Source organism: Clarias gariepinus, chromosome 5, assembly GCF_024256425.1.
Source record: "Clarias gariepinus isolate MV-2021 ecotype Netherlands chromosome 5, CGAR_prim_01v2, whole genome shotgun sequence".
In the NCBI taxonomy this organism is placed as follows: Eukaryota; Metazoa; Chordata; class Actinopteri; order Siluriformes; family Clariidae; genus Clarias; species Clarias gariepinus.
Genome location: NC_071104.1, coordinates 19,207,614 through 19,230,357, shown reverse-complemented (window position 1 = coordinate 19,230,357; position 22,744 = coordinate 19,207,614). Strand labels below are relative to the sequence as shown.

General features: G+C 34.8%; 1 protein-coding gene across 2 annotated transcripts in view; it reads right to left on the bottom strand.

Annotated features, from left to right (window-relative positions):
* The window catches only part of col4a2 (collagen, type IV, alpha 2), a 71,698-nt gene that overhangs the window by 42,203 nt on the left and 6,751 nt on the right, over positions 1-22,744 (bottom strand). For both annotated transcript variants that reach the window (XM_053496132.1, XM_053496133.1), the window contains exon 4: positions 6,231-6,311. In XM_053496132.1, coding sequence (XP_053352107.1) covers positions 6,231-6,311 — 81 coding nt within the window. The remainder of the gene's footprint in view (positions 1-6,230; positions 6,312-22,744) is intronic.

Below are 22,744 nucleotides of genomic sequence, written 5' to 3'. Positions count from 1 at the left end.
CAGTTCACTTTTCTGAAAGTCTCTTTGATAGCCAGATGTCATGTGGCTACCAAGAAAATGTAGCCAATGCAGTTACTTTAGCATAATTTATGCAGTTTATTACTCACTGGGCAAGCACCCTCTTTCTGAGCACATAATCTGTCAGAGTGTCCCAAAAGGCTCCATACATGGGGAGAATTTTTAATACTTAGTTGGTATCATATATTTATTTTTCAGATAGCCTTTAAGAATGCATTTGACAAAACAAGAACACATTAGAATCATTCCTGTTGCTGGTTTGGGAAACTTTTACAAGGTTTCACAGACTTTTACAGAAAACATGGCGATGAACTGTACATGACAATATTGCTAAATATTTTGGCAAAAGTCCACGAACAACCACTGACAAAGACATTTGTAAAAAATGAAATTAAAGCATTAGAGATTTATAAAGCCCTATTTTGGCTCATAAACATTACATTACAAATAACATGTTCAACACATTCAACAATCACAAATTGTCAATAGTTATGATGGATCTTAGTAAATTAAAGGCATAATGCTTCAAATGCATTAAATGTAAAAAAAAAAAGTCAACATTCTATATCCAACAGAATGACTGAATTATTCCTTTCTAACATAGTTTTATTGATGAGAATCAATTTGTTGATTTTATGGGGTTTATTTATGCCAGTGGAATTCTTTTGAATGGACTGCCATTTAGCACATAATTGTTCTGTTAACATGACATGTCCCCAGTCAAACATTATGGCACATGATAAAAGTCTCATGTCTCTGAGACCATCTGTCTTCAACCCAAAAGCAAAATTAGAGCTGTTTATAGCATCATAAATGTCCAAGGGGAAATGTTCTTATTTTATTTCTATTTATCTCTAATCACATCTTGTGTCCTGTGGTTCTCTCACACAAAGCTTCTCTTGTCCCTTAAACCTAAAAATGAAATGCTGAAAAGACTTATAAGCACTGTAAAGGATGCAGTAGCTGCATAGTTACAAAAACAGATTGAGAAGAATGTCTTCAACCATCACCAAAGATCATGATATATGAACTGAGTATCTTGGGTAAAAGAAGACAGAAATGTTATAAATTCCAAATACCAACAATGTAGACTGATAGGAATTATTCAAGCTAAGTCCATCAAATTTATATGAAATGTTTATTAAATGGTATAAGCTTAAACCATGTTGAAAGTCTCCACTGCTTGTATAAAAAAATATCCCTCTTGTGTACACTAGTGAGTACATGCTGGTATCGTCTGGTGAGCTTTTTATACTTGCCACTTGAGGAATTTCTTATGTGTTTTTAGGAGTTTTAACAAGCTAGTGATCTTTAAGAATAAACACGACTGCAATAATTGTCTAAACTGGTAGTTAGATGGAGTATATCTCAAAAAGTTCCTCTTAAATGGAAAATGTAGAGATGTAAGCTATGTAAAAAAAGACTGCATTGAAGATTTTGTTTATCCCTGATATCATAGTTTGGCTACAAATTAGCATTTTGAGTAAATAGAATAATGCTTGGGTTTTTAGACGGTGGTTTGATGTCTGGTTTTTTTTTTTTTTTTTTTTCAGACCTACTGTAATATATAATTCATAGCCTAGTGCTTTTTGTGGACCAGAGTCTTTTCTGAAATACCACTTATACAGATACTCATTTGGCTGCTAATACAGATACTGGTTTAAAAATTTTAACATGTTAAAAAGAATTGATAAGATCTGGTAAACAACAACTTACAAAACTAAGGAAAAAGTAACCACTACCCCCCAAAAAAACTAAACACCTGTCATCGTATAACAGAAAAATGACCATATAATCTTGTTTATATTGTTCCCGTTTAACAAGCACCACAAAATCAGTTATTGGCAGCCCTATGCACTCTAATACCATGCACCCAATAATTTAAAATTAGCTTTGAAGTCTTTGTGGTTGGTACCAATTTGGTAATTTTTTCAAGCGCTAACAAGCCGTTAACAATTTAAATGAATTTGTAAGAACATAAAAAATAACTCTATAGCAATTTTTTATAGTTATTAGTTAACATTTGCTAAATTAGCAGCATGATAATATTTCAATAGTGAGCCATTCAGGATTTTAACAATGTTATACAGAGTCCTAAAGAATTGCAAACGAAACCTTACATCCGCTACCAACATGAAGCAAAATTACAATAATGCTCTTGGCTATGAACATTTACTGAGGCATTACAGTATGATAACAACCTCATACTGTCCCGTTGACGGACAGAGGCTGACCTATAGACATTGGAGGAATGGTACTGTACATATGTCAGATGCCGAGCTATTTAATTACAGTGAGCTAAAGGAGTGCATTGAGGACGGTACCAACAACTTTCCTTCACCAGAACCCTTTTTTGAACCTTGTTTGATGAAGCCCTACAGTAGACAAGGAAAATGCCTTTGACATCTTTTCCTGTGACTATGTTTTTGTGATGAACAATGTGTTTCTTATTGAAAATAAACATACAACTTTAATGTGACTTGTACAATGATTAAAAAATTTTAATAAAATGACCAAACCATATATATTTAAGGGATAAAAATTATGTGTTAAATTTGTCATCAGACTTTTTTATGAAATTAAAATATTTCTATTGTGCTTTGGACGTTAACATGGAAAATGTCTTTCAATCTTGTTTTATCATCACTATTTTCCGGAAAATATTACTTAGTTAATTTTAATATGAGGATTTTTGGCTGCCATAGGAGATGTCAGGAGAGGTCGGGACCAAATTCAGCTGGGTGGGATGGGGGTATTAGGATGCATAGAGCTGACAATAACTGAATTTGTAATGCTTGTTATATGGGAAAGATATAAACAAGATCATATGGTGATTTTACTGTTAGACTATGTCAGGTGTTTAGTTTTTTTTGGGGTAGTGATAACTTTCCTTAATTAATTGGGGGATTTCCTTTGTTACAGGTACCGATGCTTAAGAATTGATAACGACTCGATAACAGCGCTTAAAAATTTATATTAAGGCGTTACCAAGGCATTCTTGAGAAATGTAGTCGAGAGGCACCAGACACATTTTTCTAGCATGTTCCAAGTTTCCTCCTCATGCTAACGACGCTAACAAGCACGACATGATTAATAGCGAGTCTAAAAGAGGCTGTAAGGAGGCATTACTGGCCTCTACTGAGTTCCCCAAAAGTTTTAATGTATATGCACCATTGTAGATCCGGTAGCAAATTCGGCTGAGTGGAATGGGGGTGTAATATACTGTATGGTTTGTAACTAAATGACTTCGCAATGATGGAAAAATTTTGGTCTATAGTATGTCCCTGTTTAAAGAGATATAATCTAGGCAAATTGTCATAGGTGTAACTGCATTTACATATAGTTTAAATTAACACTTCAGGTATTTATTTATGGCAATCCCAAGGTAAGTGACCTTGCTCAGGTATGTGGTGAAAATAGCCTTGATTTTCCGCAAATGAGATCTGATAGTGCTCATTGTGCTGAACATCCGTGTGTCACTTCCTGTTCCAGGAGGAATATTGCAATGCACTTTCCCACAGTGGATAAATTGAGTATAGATTTTTTTGTTTGTAGCTATATTTATATATATTTTGTGGGAATATATTTATTTCACTATTGTCTGTTTCTACAATCATTCATTAATAATCTGGCATGGCATAGAGTTTTTAGTTTAATTCTGAGAGTCTCTCGTATTTTCTCAGAAACAACAAGAAGGATCTGGGAGAAAACTAAACCCACAATTCAAGTACAGTCATATACAGTATTGTTCCTTTTCTACATTCTTTCTTAAGTACACAATAGTGTCATTAGAAAAAAAACTGATGTGTTTTAAAAGGCAGAGAATGGACACAGTAATTAATCATTTACGGTTTTCCTTTTTCCTTTTCTTATGTTTACTGCTCTTTATAGTAAATGATTTGATCCACATACATTTTCATTTCATTAATATTTTCTTCACACATAATCTTTACATATGCCTAAAACTTTTGTGGAATACTTTAGATAACATGCATAACATTTTCTACAGGTACAGCTTCACAGCTGGAGCTCAATGAGAATAATTTATACACAGCTACAAACCTGTCATAAGTAGCTCTGTCTGCAAAATACTTTGTAAAACGTTGGTACATTCAGTTTAACAGGCTTCATTTTGGCATCTGGTTCCTGGACCAGGACATGGCACAACACAAATCAGAGGTCAAAAAAATGGGAAAACACTAGTCAGAACCAGATATTTGCCCGACTACTTGTATAAACATTAACTATAAAATTATAAAAAGAATAATTCCTTTAAACAATCACACGGTCTTATGTGTAATTCCTCTTGTGTTGTTTTCTGTAAACTGTTGCTAACTGTTGTATTTCTGCTGTCAATACATTTAGATCGTCTGTCTTCTGGGAACCTTCTACATTTATAATTGGATAATGGAATTCAGAGACGTTTTAATTCAGATGTCAAACTTATGAATAACAAATCGTCTCAAGGGATCATTTAAATGCACTTGTAAATCTGGCTTGTCAGACAGCTGTAAATAATGAAGGATATACAACAGGTTAAGATTACTGGGAAATAAATATTTTGCACAAATGACTATTAGTAAACAGCTCATATCTGCGAAGGTTTACATCTTCTGTCATGCTTTTCATGTAGTAAAATGTTAAGATATGTTCTACATCTCCTTATGTGATTATATTAGCAAAAAATATAGCTCACACCCTCTTAAATTTTAATAAATTGAAAAATTATATTTTCTTTTAAAAAGTTTTAAATTATATAATTATGTATAAATTATAAATTATAAATTATAATAGACTTTATTTTTTTCTCTGTTATGTTCTACAAAAAACTGCATGTGTTGTTTTAAACAGCCAAATATCACATGAACCATTAGAGGGGTGTAAGATGAGCCCAGACATCTGTGTGGCTCCAGTTTTCCCTAAAGACAGTATTTATGAATAGACGGATGGCAGGATGTGGATTTGGCTGGTGGAATATGGATGCTATGCAAAACTAGAATCTATACAAGAAACTGGATAAATAAACAATAAAAAGGACAGGGAAATAAACAAGCACATGACTCCTTCATTCTGGGATGCTAAACTGATTAATAGAACACCAGGGAAAGTCTGTCTTCTCTTTTTTTATTTTTTTTTTATTTTACACTGCATTTTTTATGGCAGACAGAACAAAAGCTAAACATGTTATTTAGGGAAACTCCTCTAGAGCAAGGCACTCTGGCACTTAAAACATCACTCTAAAAAACAATCAAACCTTCTTTCCTTTTCCGGTACAGGGCAAGGAAGAAAGATAGCGCTGACGATTTGACCCATGCTCATGAGGCCCTTTGCATCCTGATTTTTGCTGTGGAATGTTTCCTTTCTCCCATACTCCTCCTTAAAAGACTTCCTTTCAGCACAGTAAGCATAAGGTCACCCCTATGTCGTATAAACAGTATACTTCCACGCAACCTAGCTTGTACTCATAGCGTCAGAACAGTGCAGTTTCTGAGAAAAGCTGTGTAAACCTAACTGTTTTATTATGAAGTTTCTTTTAATTGAAAGCAGAAAGGAGTCAAATCATCATATGCAATCCTATGTTTGTACCAGTCCACCTTAAAATTTCAAGTCAAGACTGTAGGAGTAAAAGACATATGTAATGTACATTACACAGATGTCCTTTACCTAGCTGACTTCTGCATGGGAAAGTGCGTAATGTATTTTGCAGAAAGAATGTACTCTCTCAGTGGTTTTTATAGCAGCCTCCTTATGCCTTTACCCTCCCATTATTTCAATAATGGCATATTGTTTATTCTACTCCTATGTGCGTGTTCTCATAACATATAGTAAGCTTTCCACTCCTCTTTTTTTAGTGACCTCATGGTTCTTAGACGCGCCAGAAATTTGAAAAAATGAAAACATACACAGGCAGGTGTGAGAGACATGAAACCAAACAAACTGTATGTAACTGATTTGACTTTTAAGGTCAGGATGAGAGTGTGTGTAAGTGTGAAGGGATAGGTATTCAAAAGGTTTCATGGCTAGCTTTAAATTACAGTATGTGTAACAGTACACGTCAAATAAGCAAGCAAGCTTTAGCCTTTTGTGGTCTTGTAAAAAATATCATTATCCTCTCGTAATGTTTCTGAATGATCTAGGCTAAAGCTATGTCTATAGAGATGAAAGTTATGATTAGTGAGTGGATGGACAGAGTGAGAGAGAGAGACTCTTACCCTTGCACCTTTCTCAGGATAGCACTGACAACCACCACTGCAGTCTCTGCCCCCACATATCCCACTGTGCTTCTTACCACCCTGGAAAAAAGACAACACACAATTATTAGTTTCAAGGCAACAAGCACTGCTGATCATAAGGATATGACTCCCATACCAAGTCTATTTATGGGCATGTTCAATTTGCAAAATATGACGAGGACATTTTATATGTTGCTACCGTTAAGCACCTTCAAAATATTTTAATGGCCAAGTTTGTTAAGGGTAAATTTGACCCTCAATGTCACTAGTACACAAATGTAGCAGATCTGACAGCTGGTTGGTTTGGATGTGTTGATAATTTGCAGAAAATATTACCATATTATGGAACACAGTAAACCAGGAGGAAACCATAAGCTTCTGTCATTCAGTAATCATCGACCCAAAATGCCGGTAAGATGGGAGGCTTACAAATGCCATTGTAGACAAAAAATTTAATGTTTACCATTTTGTAGTACAACATAAGCCTTGTTAAATCTTTTATTTTAGGTTTATTTTTTATGATAATCCCTTTCATTTAGTTTGTTTTTCATGAGCACATACTCACCTACCTCATAAACTGGTTCACTACAGAACAGACTGTTGTCATTGTTTAAAAACATGTTGAGTATCTTCATACACTGCCGATAAAGTATCTAGTTCTCAGTTGCGGTCTGTCAAAATTTTTTGACAGGTTATTGGTATGAGATATACCTATATTTGTAAAAAGTAATTGACATTTATTAAACAAACAGCTAAAGACCTATAAGCCATGCTTCACATTATTGCAGGTTCCACAGTAAAACATCACACCAACTCTTCCTCAGCCCTCTGTACTAGCTCTGTCTTTCCAGTGAGCTACATGTAGCATACTATACAGTATGTCTCCTGTTTCTCTATAAGAGACAAGAAGAAAACTGGTGGCTTTTATTCATACAGTGTGAAGATGTGGAAATGTGAATAGAAGGAATTCTGTCTTGTTACGAAGACTTAAGATTTTTGGATGCAAGACATACAAAGGCCACATTGAGACATCTGGTCCACACCACAAAGAGTTCCATTTTACACAGTCTGTCTCTAAAGCACAAAACAGATATTTAAGTGTCTAAGTTATGCAACGCCCTAAATCTTATTCCCAAAATGTAATATTCAAACATGCACAAGAATTAAGTTGCTATATAAAGGTTTCTGAGTGGAATTAACTGTAACAGATTTTTTAATGGGCTAATGCCAACTACCCATAGACATGATAAAAAGGACCAATCTGTGGAATCCTCATTTGCGAACTAGTCATCTCAAAAAAATGTGTGTGGGATATCCGGGCGACTGGAACCGGACAGAATAGAGCACAGATGGAAAAAGATGAAAGACAAAACCACAGGAAAAACCTTAAACAAAGTGTAAACCCAAACAATAAAAAAAACTGACCAACTTTAGTTTACTGCTGAATATTTGATTCCTGCGGATGATGACAAAAACAGTGTGCTCTATTCTGTACATTTCAAGTTTCCTTTAAATTCCTATTTTTCCTCCATTCCTATAATACTATTTTCCATATAGAACCAATGATCACCTAATATTAGTTAATTTTTGGAAAGTTTTTAGAAGTTCATCCCTATGGGTCTCTATGGGTATTTGGAAGTTCGTCCCTACGAAAAGTTTTACAGTTAAGTAAGAATGTGTTAAGCTAAGTATTCTCAGTTACAGTATATGCATATGGTTGGATTATTTGGTTGTTGGATTATTTGTTAGATGTTACAAACACACAAATACAGTAAAACAGACCAGATGGTCAGAGAAGTGAAGATTTATCAAGTATTGTTAATATCATTCACAATTCACGCAGTACACAGGGTTTTCATAAAGCATTTATTAACAATTTTCATAAATAATCATGCTACTTCCTTACTTTACTTTGGGACAGACTTTTTAAAGTCACTTAAGATGACTTAAGTGGCTCTTTTAAAAGACCTTAAATGTTCACATCTGTTCAGGTTGAATATACTGTAACTCTGGATGTTGAGTAAAATCATGTGTAGGCAAGAAAGAAAGAAAACAAACAGTTAAGGTCTGTGCAAGGTATGCGATCAGTCATTAACAGAAGGTCAACAGTTGGCCCATGGGGCAGTAGGCAGCATCTAAAGCTTACAGGGTGAAAAATTACCCTCAGATAAACAAGATAACTAACTAACAAGGTGGAAATTCCTAACATTTTTCTCATTAGAGAAATCCCACCGTTTAGACAAAAAGTAATCACAATACAATAAGCTGTACTTAAAGTGCTGACTACTGTCAGGTTATGAAGCAAAAATAAAACACAATACATTGTTACCTTCTTAAATAAAGTACAATAAAAAAACTTAGCTCCGAGGTGGTAAAACAACCAATCAAAACAAGTACATTATTATGGCTAAAATTATTTCTCTTGACCGCACATTCCAAAAACATTCAAAAACACACATCATAATCAGCAAAATCTGTACCTGTGTGAAACCTGTATATTTGTCTGGTCGGGAAACCAGCGTTTACCAGAAGTTGCACGCAGTACACAGGGTTTTTAATGCAGACAAAATAGTGAACACCTACAGTATACAGTGAAAAACAAAAGATTTGCCTAAAAAAAGTAAATGGTCACGACAAAAGAGGGCAACCAGCAGATATTTAGCTCTTTAATTATTTGCTAATTATTTGTTACGAATAAATGTAGTGGCAACCAGCAAATCAGAGTTTATATAGGCCATTTTAAAAAGGAAATATTTTATTAATGAAATTTTAATTTATATTTTAGTAATGAAAATAACATATTTTACTATCATAAATTAAACAAAGGAAAAGAAAAACCTTAACTGCTTTATCTCATATTTTACTGCTTATACTGTATGTAGGCCACAGCATAAAGCACAAACATTAAAAGGTTGTTTAAAGACACATACTTTTTGGACAAAGTGACATTTTTTTTGTCTAATTCCAATATATGTAATTACACATGATGATGACCAGCATTTTGATTATTTATAAATGAATTTCCTCTTCAAAAGCTAGACTGATCAAATTCACTTACTGCAAAATGCACCTGGAGGCTCTATGAAGACATTTTAACCATTTTTACTAATCTGCAAAATGCATTCTTGTTGAGTCTGCTATTTTGTTTCAGCCTCAATAAATGACAATGTAGAGAATGACTGTTACTTTCCACCCCTCTTGATGAGATCTCTTCAGGATCTTACCGTTTAGGGCGTTGGCTTCAGAGGGATGAGGGTTCAGCCATTATCACTTTAGAATAACTGCACTAAGGGAGTTGCACATTTTCCTGCTCCTATGTCTGTGTAGATGAAAGAGGCTGACAAGATGTATATCTGACTTTAATGTTCTAGTAACTCAATGTAGTCAATGATGTGTTGAAGACATAAGAGACCATTTGTTATGCAACTGAAAACCATATTGAATGGTCTTTATTCACACTGGAACATTTTCAGACCCCCCAGAACTAGACTGGGGAATTCCCTGCCTCATTCCACTATAACACACACATGAATGCCTTGAAACCATTACAGCTTGTAATAAACCATAATAGACATGCAAAATCTATTACTGATTACATTTTAGATGTTATTATTATCATACCAATACAGTAATTGAACTTCTTACATGGTTGCTTATAGAATGTGACCAATCTGTGAGTGAGCTACAATAGACCTTTTAACCTCTGCTATATTTTGAGAGTAGAAAATATTTAAAAAATTGGTGTGTTTTCTAATGAGAAGGACAATACGGTAAATGTCTCATATTTCTCAAGAAAATATAATACTTTCTGAAGTTTCCAAAACTTATTTCGATTTGTTTCTTTAAATTCTCATTTTCACAAACAAAACAATGCTGCACTAAAATATTCTTCATTAAAACTCTCTCTTGCTAGGGACACTTAGAGCTTCGGGTGGCACTAGCGGAAACTGCATAATCATGCTGTTTATGAAAGTGAATCATTCTCTCGATGTTTGAACAAGACTGGTTATTCCCTTTTATAGGTATCTAATAGCACGCTAAATGTCATCACTGAATGTAAGCCTGTTTAACACTGCGCCAGTTCAGCAGTCTTTAAAGATGATCACTTATTACATAGTATAAGATGAAAATTTTTAGAATAGACTGTTAAATAACATATTTGCTTTCCATGTCAGACTATATGATGAAGATGCTTTGCTAATAGCCCTGCGGTTAATTAATTAAAATCACCACATTCTGCTTCAGACATGTGCAGATAATGGGCTAGGAATGTAGGTTGTTAATGTTATACTATTTGATGTCCGCAAGTATCTTAAATAGCTTACTACAAAAATTCTTTTCACATTACTTGACCTGTTTTGCTAAAACTTATGTTATCTTTAGGTTGAAGCAAAGAACATAACTAGTTACATCATATTACTCATTCTAACACTGACTCAATCTCAAATCAAGACCAAAGATGTACAATTTTAGCCTCTGAGTAAAAACCTTCAAACCTTTACACATTAAAAGAAATGGCATTTGAAACATAACCTTTCCACATTTAATGGAACTGCACAACTGGCTTTGTTGTTTTCACTGGCAGTGAGGGTTAGAGCTCAGGGGTACTGATCAGAAGTTGTGGAGTTCAAGCCCCACTGCTGTCGAACTGCAAAAGTTGGGCCCTGGAGCAAGGCCCATAGCCCTCTCTTCTCATGACTGACCCTCTGCCCTGACCCCAACTTCCCAACAAGCTGAGATATGTAAAGGAAAAAACATCAATGTGCTGAAATGTACTAAATAGGATAAATAGAGGATTATTCTATTTATTTTTCTAAATAGCTTCCCAAATGGGCTGTTCAATTTCATAATTTTATGATCTCTTACAGTGTTGCCAAGTAATATATGTGATTATTGGATGGTTTATAAAGCTTTTATAGAAGCCTTTTACATTTTAACAGTACATGATCTGCAGTTCAATTTGAGTGCATGGGATTACGCTGAGTGGCTGGAATTGCATCTCTGATTTACCAGTACTCTGTTGTGCAAGGTTTTTGAGTTTTTGTAGAGTTTATGTCTTTGCCGTAAGAACCTTCTATGTATGTTTAGATAAACAAATAATGTGATGAGTAAGTGAAGTTACTCTAAATGCTACATGTTTACACAGCTCAACGGGGACACTGTGAGATACAGGATATTCTTCGTCTAGTCACAAATCAGATAGTTCAGACCGAGCAGAAACTCCATAGTCAAATAGGTTTGCCATGCAATGATGTGGCTATTGACTAAAAGCAAGGACACAACCTCTTTAGACACTTTCACAATATTGTCCCAGCTCTGAGAGCACAGCCTTAGCTAAGCCAGATGACAGGTGTCTGGCACATACTAAGCTCCAGATGCTACGTTTTGCGTGAGAGCTGGAGAAAAACAGTCACTTTCTTTATACTGAAGCTTTTGATTTGAGTGATTCAACAAAAAAAGAGATTGATAACAGCAGATGGCTCCTGTGCTCAAATGCCATGTACATTCACAAGCTTTTTCCAAGAGACAGTAACTGTAAATGAGCTAAATGAAGTGGAGAATGACTGAAAATGACTCATAAGTCACAACTTGCTAGCTTGGGAACTGAAGTGATTTGGGAAGGTGTTAAATGGAAGGGCTTTATTTTAAAAAGCATTAGTCATTACTCAGTTCTATTCTACTGTGGGACAATTTCAAGTGCCACTGGGAATGTTGTTACTACTTATGACCTCTTTGTGGGGAAAAGGGCATCCTGAAAAATTCAGAATGTTTCTTCCAGCTACCAAATATGGACATGTTGCTTTTTCTGATATCTTACCATAGATTCCAAACATTACTTTGACTTGTCCTCTGACATTTTAATGTCCACCCAGGCTATTCGCTGATGGATGAGAAAAATTGAAGTAAAACCCACATTATACGTTATACATTATAAGTGTTTGTAGACACCTGACTTTCACATCCAAATGTCCTTTCTGAACCATCCCAATCCAGATTTAGCTTCTGTGATGATAACCTTCACTGTTCCGAAAAATTATTTCTACTAGATTTAGGAGTATGGCTGTGGGAATTTGGCCATTTAGTCACGAGAGTATTAGTGAGGACAGGCTCTGTTACTGAATGAGTTGGAAGTCCCAAAGACGCACAGCGGGAAGCTATTTTACTCCAGCTTTGGCAAACCTTATATTTATGGACCATGATATGTGCACAGAAGCATTGTTCTCTTGGAATATCTTAGTTACAGTAAAGGCAAATAGTTGTATAACTATTGTTTTCCCAAATGGAAGGAGAATAAACAGAACAAACAGCAGAGCTACAAGACCTTTAAGTATAAAGTCATTCATAATGATAAAATAGTTTTGCCTAATTTTTATATTTTCCCCTTCCTGACTCACTGAATTTATGTTTCAAATTTGTGTTGCACTAATTAAAAAATGCAACTTTACATGAGATAAGTCTTTTATTCCATCAATCAGATTCAGTTGAAATAAAAAAGACCAAGGTTTAAACTGATTGCCTAATTAGCTATCTCATGTGTAACTCAAGGCAGGTCATGCTACAAAATTGCTTATTTGGATCGGGATAAGGTCCTGGGGTCTCATAATTTGAATCATTTAAACCTTTTTGAACCCTGACCTTCTGCTCTTTGTCTACTGACCCCTGACCTTAGCTGTGATCCTATCTGCATAACAGGTTGACCCTAAGAGGGCTTTCCCGCATTCCCAAACTTTTTTCTAGAGTGCGCCGAATTGTCCTGAACCTAAATTCTTGACGATTCTTGGTTGCTCGACTCATGTGGTTGCTCATGCCCTAATATCCTACGAACTAAGTACACCATAGATGTGAAATGTTAATACCTACTTATAAATCACATTAGAAAAACCATGCAAAAAAACATGCCGACCAGTTATAACCAGTCTATAAACTACTTACAAACAAACTACCTACTTTACTATAAATTATCAATGCAAGAACTGCTATGTTTTCTCACTTGTTATGACTAACCTCGATACCAGTGTTTTGGATAAGTGGCAAATACTTCCATAATAAATGTCATTACAACATGTAGTACAAGGTTTAATAGTTTAGTGCACAGAGTTGGGTGTGCAAAAAAAAAAAAAAAAAAAGGTGGGAATACACCTTGGTTGAAAAGTCAGTCCATCAATGGACCGCATGAACACTGGCCCATGCAAACGCACACACACACACACACACACACACACATTCACATTTTAAGGAAAATTAGCTTAAAATCAAGCCACGGAACCTGGCCTTTTTTACTTTTATTATTACTCTTATTTGAAGAACAAAAAGACATTACATGATTGCACAGACAATAAATGTTGTTATTGGAGAGAAATGTGCCTTGTGTGGGTTTTGTCAAGCAAACCGGTGTTCTGCTCTGCTTCATACATATAAGGGAGTATGAGGTGTCCGTTAAACACTAAAAATGCTAGCAATGCAAGCACACTCCATATGGTTGTCCTGAACATCTCTTGCCCGCTTCCTGCAACTGTCTTGATGCATGATAATGTGTGATGAGAAACAGTGACAGGTCCAGTGCAAATGCTTTCCTTATGGCTTTTCAGTGGAGCGAAACATCTGCACAACTGCCCTGTACAGCTGGGGGGAATACAGTGCATATACATACTGTGTATTTTTGTGTTTTCCTGTGGGGTATTAAGCTAATTTCCTTTAATAGGCTAGAACTGATGTTCTCTGGCTGTGTATTCCAGAGAAAGAATTATATAATTCAGAGATAGAGACCCTTCACTATTGTGGAAACAAACACAGAACTGATATAAAAGTATTCTTAAATCCTAATGACACACTGCCAGCCGGTACTTTGTACTACCACTATAAATTTTTCAGTTTATTTTATCAGTTTGTTTTTCAGTCCGTCCACATTAATATCACTATTAATATCATACGTAATGTTAAGACCAAACTCAAAACCCTTAGTCTTTCCAGTGTGTCTTGAATACGCTACACCCTCTTCTTAAGCATCTCATTCATGATGCACACTGATAAACCTTTCTTTATCAGGCATTTTTTTTACACAAGGGAACGCTACCATGCCAGACTCAGAGAAACAAAGAGAACAGACAGGAGGTGTGGAAATGCCCTTGTTCAGAGGGAACAGTGCCCAAAAGGCCCCTATGTAGGCACAATGTGAACCAGTGGGGGAAAAAAAGAGAAAAATGTCACAAGAGGAAATCTGCCATAAAAAGGCACATTAAGGGCATGTTATGGCTGGGATGAGTGACTCATCCCAGCCGAAGTTCTGTTCTGCTCTAAAGCTAAAGAACAAGTAAGGTAACAACTGGGCTGACCTTAGATATGCAGACCCAAAAAGATAAAAAATCAGCTTGAAAAGCAGAAGTCTGAACACTCATCCAAACATCATATACTTTATTTGTAATGCAGAAAACAAACATTTACTTTGAGTTAAACTGTCATGAGGGATTCCGGTGAATTACAGTGAAACCTCGAATTGCGAATATTGTGATTTGCAAGTGTTCCGCAAGATAAGCAAAATTCTATTATAAATTTTGACTTGGAAAACATACGAGTCTTGATTTACGAGTACCGAGTGTCATGTATCACACATGCGCTTCTAGTTTTGACACCGAGTGTCACATGATCACAACTGAGCTAACGTTTTTTCTCTCTCTTGCACTGCAGAATTATGGGTAATCGGATCCCTGCTGGGTCTTAGTGCGCATCTCTTACTGGTATAATCAACATTTGTGCATGCGTGTACTGTTTACTATAACACTGTGACACATGTGTGGTTAATTTGTTTTATTTTTATTTAATATTTCATGTTAATTATTTTCATGTATTTATTTTTTTTGGGCTGGGGCTAATTTGAGTTTCCATGATTTCTTATGGAAAAATTTGATTTGGTTTACGAGTGTTTTGGAATACGAGCCGACAAGACAAGACTGGTTTACATTCTACATGCATGATTAATAAAGTTTACACACACACACACAGACACACACACACGCACACAAATACATGTGTGTTTACAAAATCCACACGCATCAGTACTTTGTTAATGGCAACTTTGAAGCCTTTGTAATGCTGCCATTACCTCGAGCATTCCCACAGTGTAGTAACAGTTAACAGATGCATACTAAACATAAACATGCACTTTTATATCATTTATATTCAAGTGCAGAATAAAATAAAAACACATGCATATAAAATGGGTTTGAGTTTAGGTTTTGATTTTAGTACACTAAAAGAGTAAATCATCCCAATGAAAACAGTTATTACAAATTCTTCAGAGCTCGTTTTATCTTAGTCAACAATTTTATAATTCCCCTCTTACCTACCATCCTATCTGCCTTGGAGTCGGTCCATCCTTTCTCTACCACTTGCTTTCTTCAGAGCTCAACAATATGCCTGATTATCCTTAGCTTATTCTGATTTATATCTAGTAGGAAATTTCAACCACCAAAAATGACCAAAAATAACACTTTAGGCAATAAATACAACTTTATAAAATGAAACAACAAACTGTTCCAGTTACAAAAGCTATTCCCATATGTGTGTCAGTGTAAGAAAACATATTAGCCATAAAAACCAAACAAAAAACTTGGCATTTGTAATTTTTAAAATTCTTCACAAATGTGCGAGTACACAGGACTGAACGGTCATGGTGGAAATAAACTGGTTGCATATTAGGAAGGAACCAATCATTTAAATGTTTTTTAATGTAAATTAAAAAAAACAAACAAATTGATCTGGGTTAAAAGAAAGTTCCAGGATGCAGGATCTCCATATCTGAGAGGTACCAAATCCTGCTCTATCTAATCCTGGCAAAATTTAAGTACGATATTTCACTACCTACTATCCTTATCTTTATATATTTTTTTTCAGTGTGACAAAATGATACTCAAATATTGTATACATTTTTTTATATATGAACAAACATATTTTCATTTTGGAAAGTTTTTTGAGCATATTTATGGAACAATTATTTCTTAAAAGCACCAACTTCAGTAAACAAATGTCCCTTACCTTGTACTGATTTACTTTCTAAGAGTGGACAACAAACATGCAATTTTAACAAGAAAACCACATCACCATGGTCTTTACTCAGTTTGGTCTAAACATTTTTATGCTTTACTGTAAAAATAATTAATTGAGATTAAGCGATATGTATGACTAATACGAGACAGGTATATTCAATTCAATTCAATAGTATTTTAGCGCTTTTAATAATGGTCATTGTCGCAAAGCAGCTTTACAGAATCAAAAGAAGGTACATAGGAAAAATATTCCTCTGGCAACCTTTCCATGAGCAGCTGTAGGTCAAAAGTGACTGTTTTACTCCCATCTCCCATGGGGAAGTTTCTGGAAGCACCCAGACTCCACTTCGTTCCATCTCAAAAGCATGAGAACTGTTTGGAACAAATTGTACATGCAACAAGCACAGGATGAAAATAATGACAAACACCATTGGAGTAGCGACAAAAATGCAATGCAATTGTAAAGAATCCTGTGCAAACATAAATCATTAATATCAATATTGTCCATATTAGGTGAACAATGAGGAAAATACTTTCTCTGCCAATTTTGTGAATATAATACAATTCAATGAATGTAAACCAAATCAAAGATAGCTGAAACCAATGAGGAACAGAAAAATGAGTAAGCACTATCTCAGTTTGATACTCTGGCTCTAGTCCTATGTCAACAACAAATCCTCATATCACCATGAGCAGCCAAGCACAGCTGGACCTCTCCACACCAAACTGGTTCTCAGTCAAGGAAAACTGAACTTCAACTCCCAGGAGACCCCAGCTCTAATCAGTGCTTCCTGTTCTTGACATAGCTAACAGGAGGTTTAGCAAGAGCTGTATTGCGTAGGAAAAGTTTCTCTGTTCTAGAAACATTCTAACTTTTTTTTTAAGTTGTCTTTGATCTCAGTGGGAAAGCTTATCTTTTTAATATTTTTTTTTTGCTAAAATTAAAATGCATATGATTATGTAAAGGTAACTAAGGTGGAACTGAGTGTGAGTCTTTTCACCTTTCAAGGTCATGATGTATTGAGTTTGGGTTAGGAGTGATGACTGTAAGGAACTGTACTGTATAAGCATCTCTTTCGAGGAAATTGAGGAGGTCCTGGGGAAGGGAGAAAAAGAATGAGGGAGTGCTAAGGGTAACAGGGAGGAAAGACATAAGACTGGCCTTGGATTTCTCAGAAAGCTGAGGATACCAGCTTACATTAAGTCGTTACTTTATGGTTGAGATGAACATGTTTTATGTGGAGATTGTTTTTATTCATAGATTTCAATACACTAAGTGTATATCACATTTCATGTTACTTTTTATAGTGTACTGGTATGCTTCACTATCACATACACAATAATAATTATATTAATATATATATTTTACCCAGGGGAGTGTATGGATGGGAATGCATGAGGTGAGGACAAAAATATATAAAATATAAAATAAAGAAATGTCAGTGGTTGCATAACAGGGTTTGGAAATCCAGATTGTTGAACGAGACACAGTCCGACATAGCAGCCACAACAGCTTCCCACACACGACATGTGTAACTCATTTCTTTTTTAGTGAAAGCAATCATACATCCCACAGGAGTTTTGGCCTTATCTTTCTGATAAATTTTCTTTCCTAAATATTACTATAAAATGCATATTGGCTTCCAAATGGGAAAAATAATCAGCGCTATTGATTCTTAAATACGTTTTTTTTTTTAACAAAAATGTTTTGTTATATCCAACTTTGTGTTTAATATCCAAAATGACAACAAAAATCTAAAAAGGCAATTTATCATGTTTTGCATTCAAGCTGTGCATACAGTATGGTCGTGGGTCAATTTACTATTATTCCTAGAGATTTGGCAGCCAAAACACACAAACAAAAAAGGAATAAAAAATTATACTTTCCCAAACCACTTAAAAAAAAATTGAATATGTAACTACCTCATCTCAATTTTGTAACTACAAAGTGTGAATGGCACCCCAGGCTGTACTATACACAAGGAGGAGCGATCTGCCTTACCACAGACCATTTGTTACTGGTGTGTATAGTTATGAGCTAATTTTTGTCTGAAACAAAAATACACAGTGATGTGGAAATACTGACAAAACACTCTTACACAGCACCTCTTTACTTCATAGCTAAACAGGTCACAATGAAATAAAGATGTTATCTAAAGTAATAATACATTTTCTTCTTGTGTATATGGCCAGAACACCATAGACCTGAGGGCACAAACAAAATGTTCTATCTGTTCATATAGGTAATAGGTTTGCTTCCCTCATATTTGATAAAGCCATTAATTAAATATCTTAAGCAATTATTTATATATTATGTAATGCTACCACTTTTTAGCATTGTCAATCAAGCAACTAAAAACACAGCCCTGGGCAGTACACTGAGGTTTTCACTTGCCTGGTGAATAAGCTAATGAATTGATGACCTGTCCACTTCTTTGTATTAAACAGGTGCATAATTATCATTGTCTAACTGCTTATAAAGAATATATAAATTATAATAATGAACTGCCTTGCTTTTACTCATACACCAGGATGTATTTAGTAAAATTAGGGCACCTGTACTCCAAGGTGGTCTGTTACTGTTTCTAATGCACAATGCACAAACACAGCTGATACTTAGCTCATTGCCACATACCAACATCTAAAGCCATTATCCATCGCCCCCTCAGGACAAGCACTGCATGTGGAGAGAGAGAGAAAGAGCGAGAGATGACATGGGAATGTTGTTTCCTTGACTACCACTGCCAAAACTGGACCACCACCCTCTGTAACTTCACAAAGACAAATAGAGAAAGAAATCTTACACTACAAGGGGTAGCTAACAGCCTATAAAAGGAAGCAGGGAAAGCCATGGAATCCATGTGAGTCATCTCTTGCTTGTCTAAGCTGAGACACAACAGTAAGAGCAGACTGTCTCATGTATAAGCGAGACCCAATAATTTCAAATGTGTTGTATTTCACATCATGGTCTGTACTACATTACCAACCAACATCAACCTGTCAAAAAAAATTAAAATAATAATAAATAAATAAATATAAGAATCTATGGCATTGATGTTTAGTAGAGATTAATACAGTTTCCAAAACTGTTTACAAATAAAGAATTTAAAAGTTGTGCTGGCATAGGTTTTTATCTCCTTAGTGTAAACCCTCTAACTTAGTTCTAGTGTAATCAGTTAACATTAAAAAAAAAAAAAAACTAATTATTAGTTTAGTGGATTTCACTTTTCACCTTTTTCTGGAAAGATCCATAGTTTGTCAGAGATTATAGGTTAACAAATAGAAGAATGAACACCAGGGAGCTCTTCGAACAAGTCTAGGGCAAAAATAAAGAGAAAGCTTTTCAATCAGGATTTGTTCATAAAAAAATACCCAAACTTCGATCGTCCCACATCTGTAAATCCGCCTAGAGCAAGTCACCCACAAACTAACATCCTACTTGTACAAATTCACCAAAAATTGTGGCCATTAATTATTGTGGGCATTAATTAATGAAATCAACAATAAGGCCAGGGGGAAAATTTTATCATGATGCTAACACTACTATGCTTCAAAGCGTGGATGGTGTTCTCAGGGTGTTGAGCAATTGCTGTATAACTTTAAGACACGTTATCCCAGTTCTGTCCATTTCAGTTCCATGTAACACCACACAAAAAAAGTTCAGGGGGAATAATGCTTGCTAATTCAATCAAATACAACACACAGCTTATATTTGGATGCCCTGTATAGGAGTTATAACTTTACATTGGACCACATATTATATGGACCTGGCATTATATCGGTTCATGTCTCATTTATTCTGTTAACATGTTATCTGCTTAAAAAAAGAAATAATTTAAATAATAAAGGAATCAATTAATCGATTAATAAAAAAATTTAAACCAACAAGAATCCCCAATGTTCTCCTCATACACCTCATACAAAAAAAAGGAAATATTTAAAAACTTTTGCTAAAAAAAAATAGCTTCACTCAATTATTTCCCCCGCTCTAACACATAATACATTTCTCTGTGCCAAAAATATTTACAGTATACTGTCCAATGTTGCACTGAACATAAATGGAAAAATAGAGTAAAAGGACTCTTTTTTCTGAAAATATTTTGGCATGTAAACAGGAAGCCTTCCTGTTCCTGACTTTTTCAGCTAAATGATCTGGTAAAGACATTAGTTTACAATTCACAGGACTATTTTAAAATCAGGATGTTTAGCTCATTGTCTGTAAACAGATGCACATCCTCTTTATGAAACGGATAAAAATTAGAGACCTGAAGTGAGAGAGACAGTAGCACAAGCAAAAAAGTGAGGGGAATATAAACATATAAAAATAATAATAATTGTTTTATAATATATATATATATATATATATATATATATATATATATATATATATATATATATTCTTTTTTAAAACCATTATTATACCTTTTTGTTATGTAGCTAATTTAGATGCCAATAACAATAAGGCAGTGCTTCCTTTCCATACATGTCATAGAACAGAGAAATCTTGTGTTTCTTGGCGCGTAAAATCTCTGAGCCAATACAGGGTCACAAATGTTTCAGAACAGAGAGAATGTGCAAAACCATTAGAATCCACTTGCTGAGCAGCAATCAAGTTGACATTTCAGTAGAACATTACAACAGTAACCTCATTCACATTCACATATACAGTAAGAGCTGTCACAACATATACACTGTACTCCATAAATATGAGTGTATTAAATCAACACTAATGACCAGTTAGATCTAACCAGGTATGCTAAACTAATTCAAATCAAAGTACCAATCTTCACAACACATGGTCTTCTCATTTAAGTCTCAATTCCTTTCCTATTTCCTTTAATCCAACACAATAGATCTTCCCTCAATTGTCTCCTCTTTCAGAGGGGATTATTTTGGCACATGATATAGGCACATTTTCTTGTCCTTATCACTCATAGACATCTCGCTTTGCCTAGATCAACGCCTTTCCTCTCATGCAAATATAAAGGTGCACCCACTCACACTCACATACACACACACACAAACTCAGGGAACACCTGCGGGTAAAACCATGCCATAGTTAGAAGGGTTTCCTCAAAGAGGATGGCAAATGTGCAAATGTGGTGATATTCTCATCTGTTATGAAAAACTGAATATGTTTTTCATAGGCATCAACCAATCTTATCCAGAGCTGTACAAACTTAAGTCTAGGACATAAATAAAGAGAAAACTTTTCAATCAGGATTTGTTTATAAAAAATACCCAAACTTCGATCGTCCCACATCTGTAAATCCGCCTAGAGCAAGTCACCCACAAACTAACATCCTACTTGTACAAATTCACCAAACATTGTGGCCATTAATTATTGTGGGCATTAAATACAACAATAAGGCCAGGGGGAAAATTTCAACATGATTATGTTGTATTAAGAAAATACACTTAATGGGATTGTTTGTGTTTGTTTTTTTCCAAGCATGTCTTAAATCAAAATTAAGGTCTTGGTCATTACAAATTTTCCCGCTCTGCATATCGACTATGAATTTTGTCACTCTCAGTACAAATACATGTATGTAAACACTTTGGGCCATTTCACAACCCTCGTTCCATGCAAAAACGAAAACCAAAGTTTAGCTGAGACTTATACTGTATAAAACTTCTGCAGTCCTACTAAGATAAATACTGTAGAATATGTATCTTTCAAACTAGTGGTATATTTATTACAAACAACCATTGTTGACTGGAAAAGAGTTTTTAGAAATGGTTAATACTGTATGTTACAGCTTAAAATAAGTTGATCAGCTTTAATGTTATCAGTGATAAAATTATTTCAGATCGAAGCCCACATACAGGTCTGCCTGTCTTCCTGTATTGCAGAGACTCTGACTAATTTATTAATACGAAGGTTAAGTTTTAATACAAAGAAATACAATCTTACGCTTTGTTTACGAAGTTGTACTTCCCTGCTCAGTATTCGAAGAGTCAATCACTGATGAGAAATTGAAAAAGTATATCAAATAAAGAATAGATTCTGTCTTAAAAATGACTTCACCAAGTTAAAATTCACTACTTCAGCGCTATTATTTCAGCGGTGAAAATATTAACTAATCCCAGTAAAAATATTTAGTTTTTCACTTAGCTTTTCTAATTAATATCTATTGGTGCATGTGTTTGTTTACTTAGATTCTTAAACTTTTTTTTGTTTGCAAATAGATTTTATTCAACATTTTGATTTCACTTATGCTGCAGGATAAACTTCGGGCAGATAAGTAATTTGAAGTTTGATGCATATGCAGTACACTGTCAAAACTCCTGTTTTGTAATCTGGCATATAACTGCTCAAAACTTCACCTTTACTCAACATTTTGATTTTATTTATGGGGCAGGTTTAACATCAAGCAAATACCAAAGTACTGCCAATGTTTCACTAAATTCTGTCCAGCCAGTTTTGTGTGAAGCTGTGACAAAATCTGG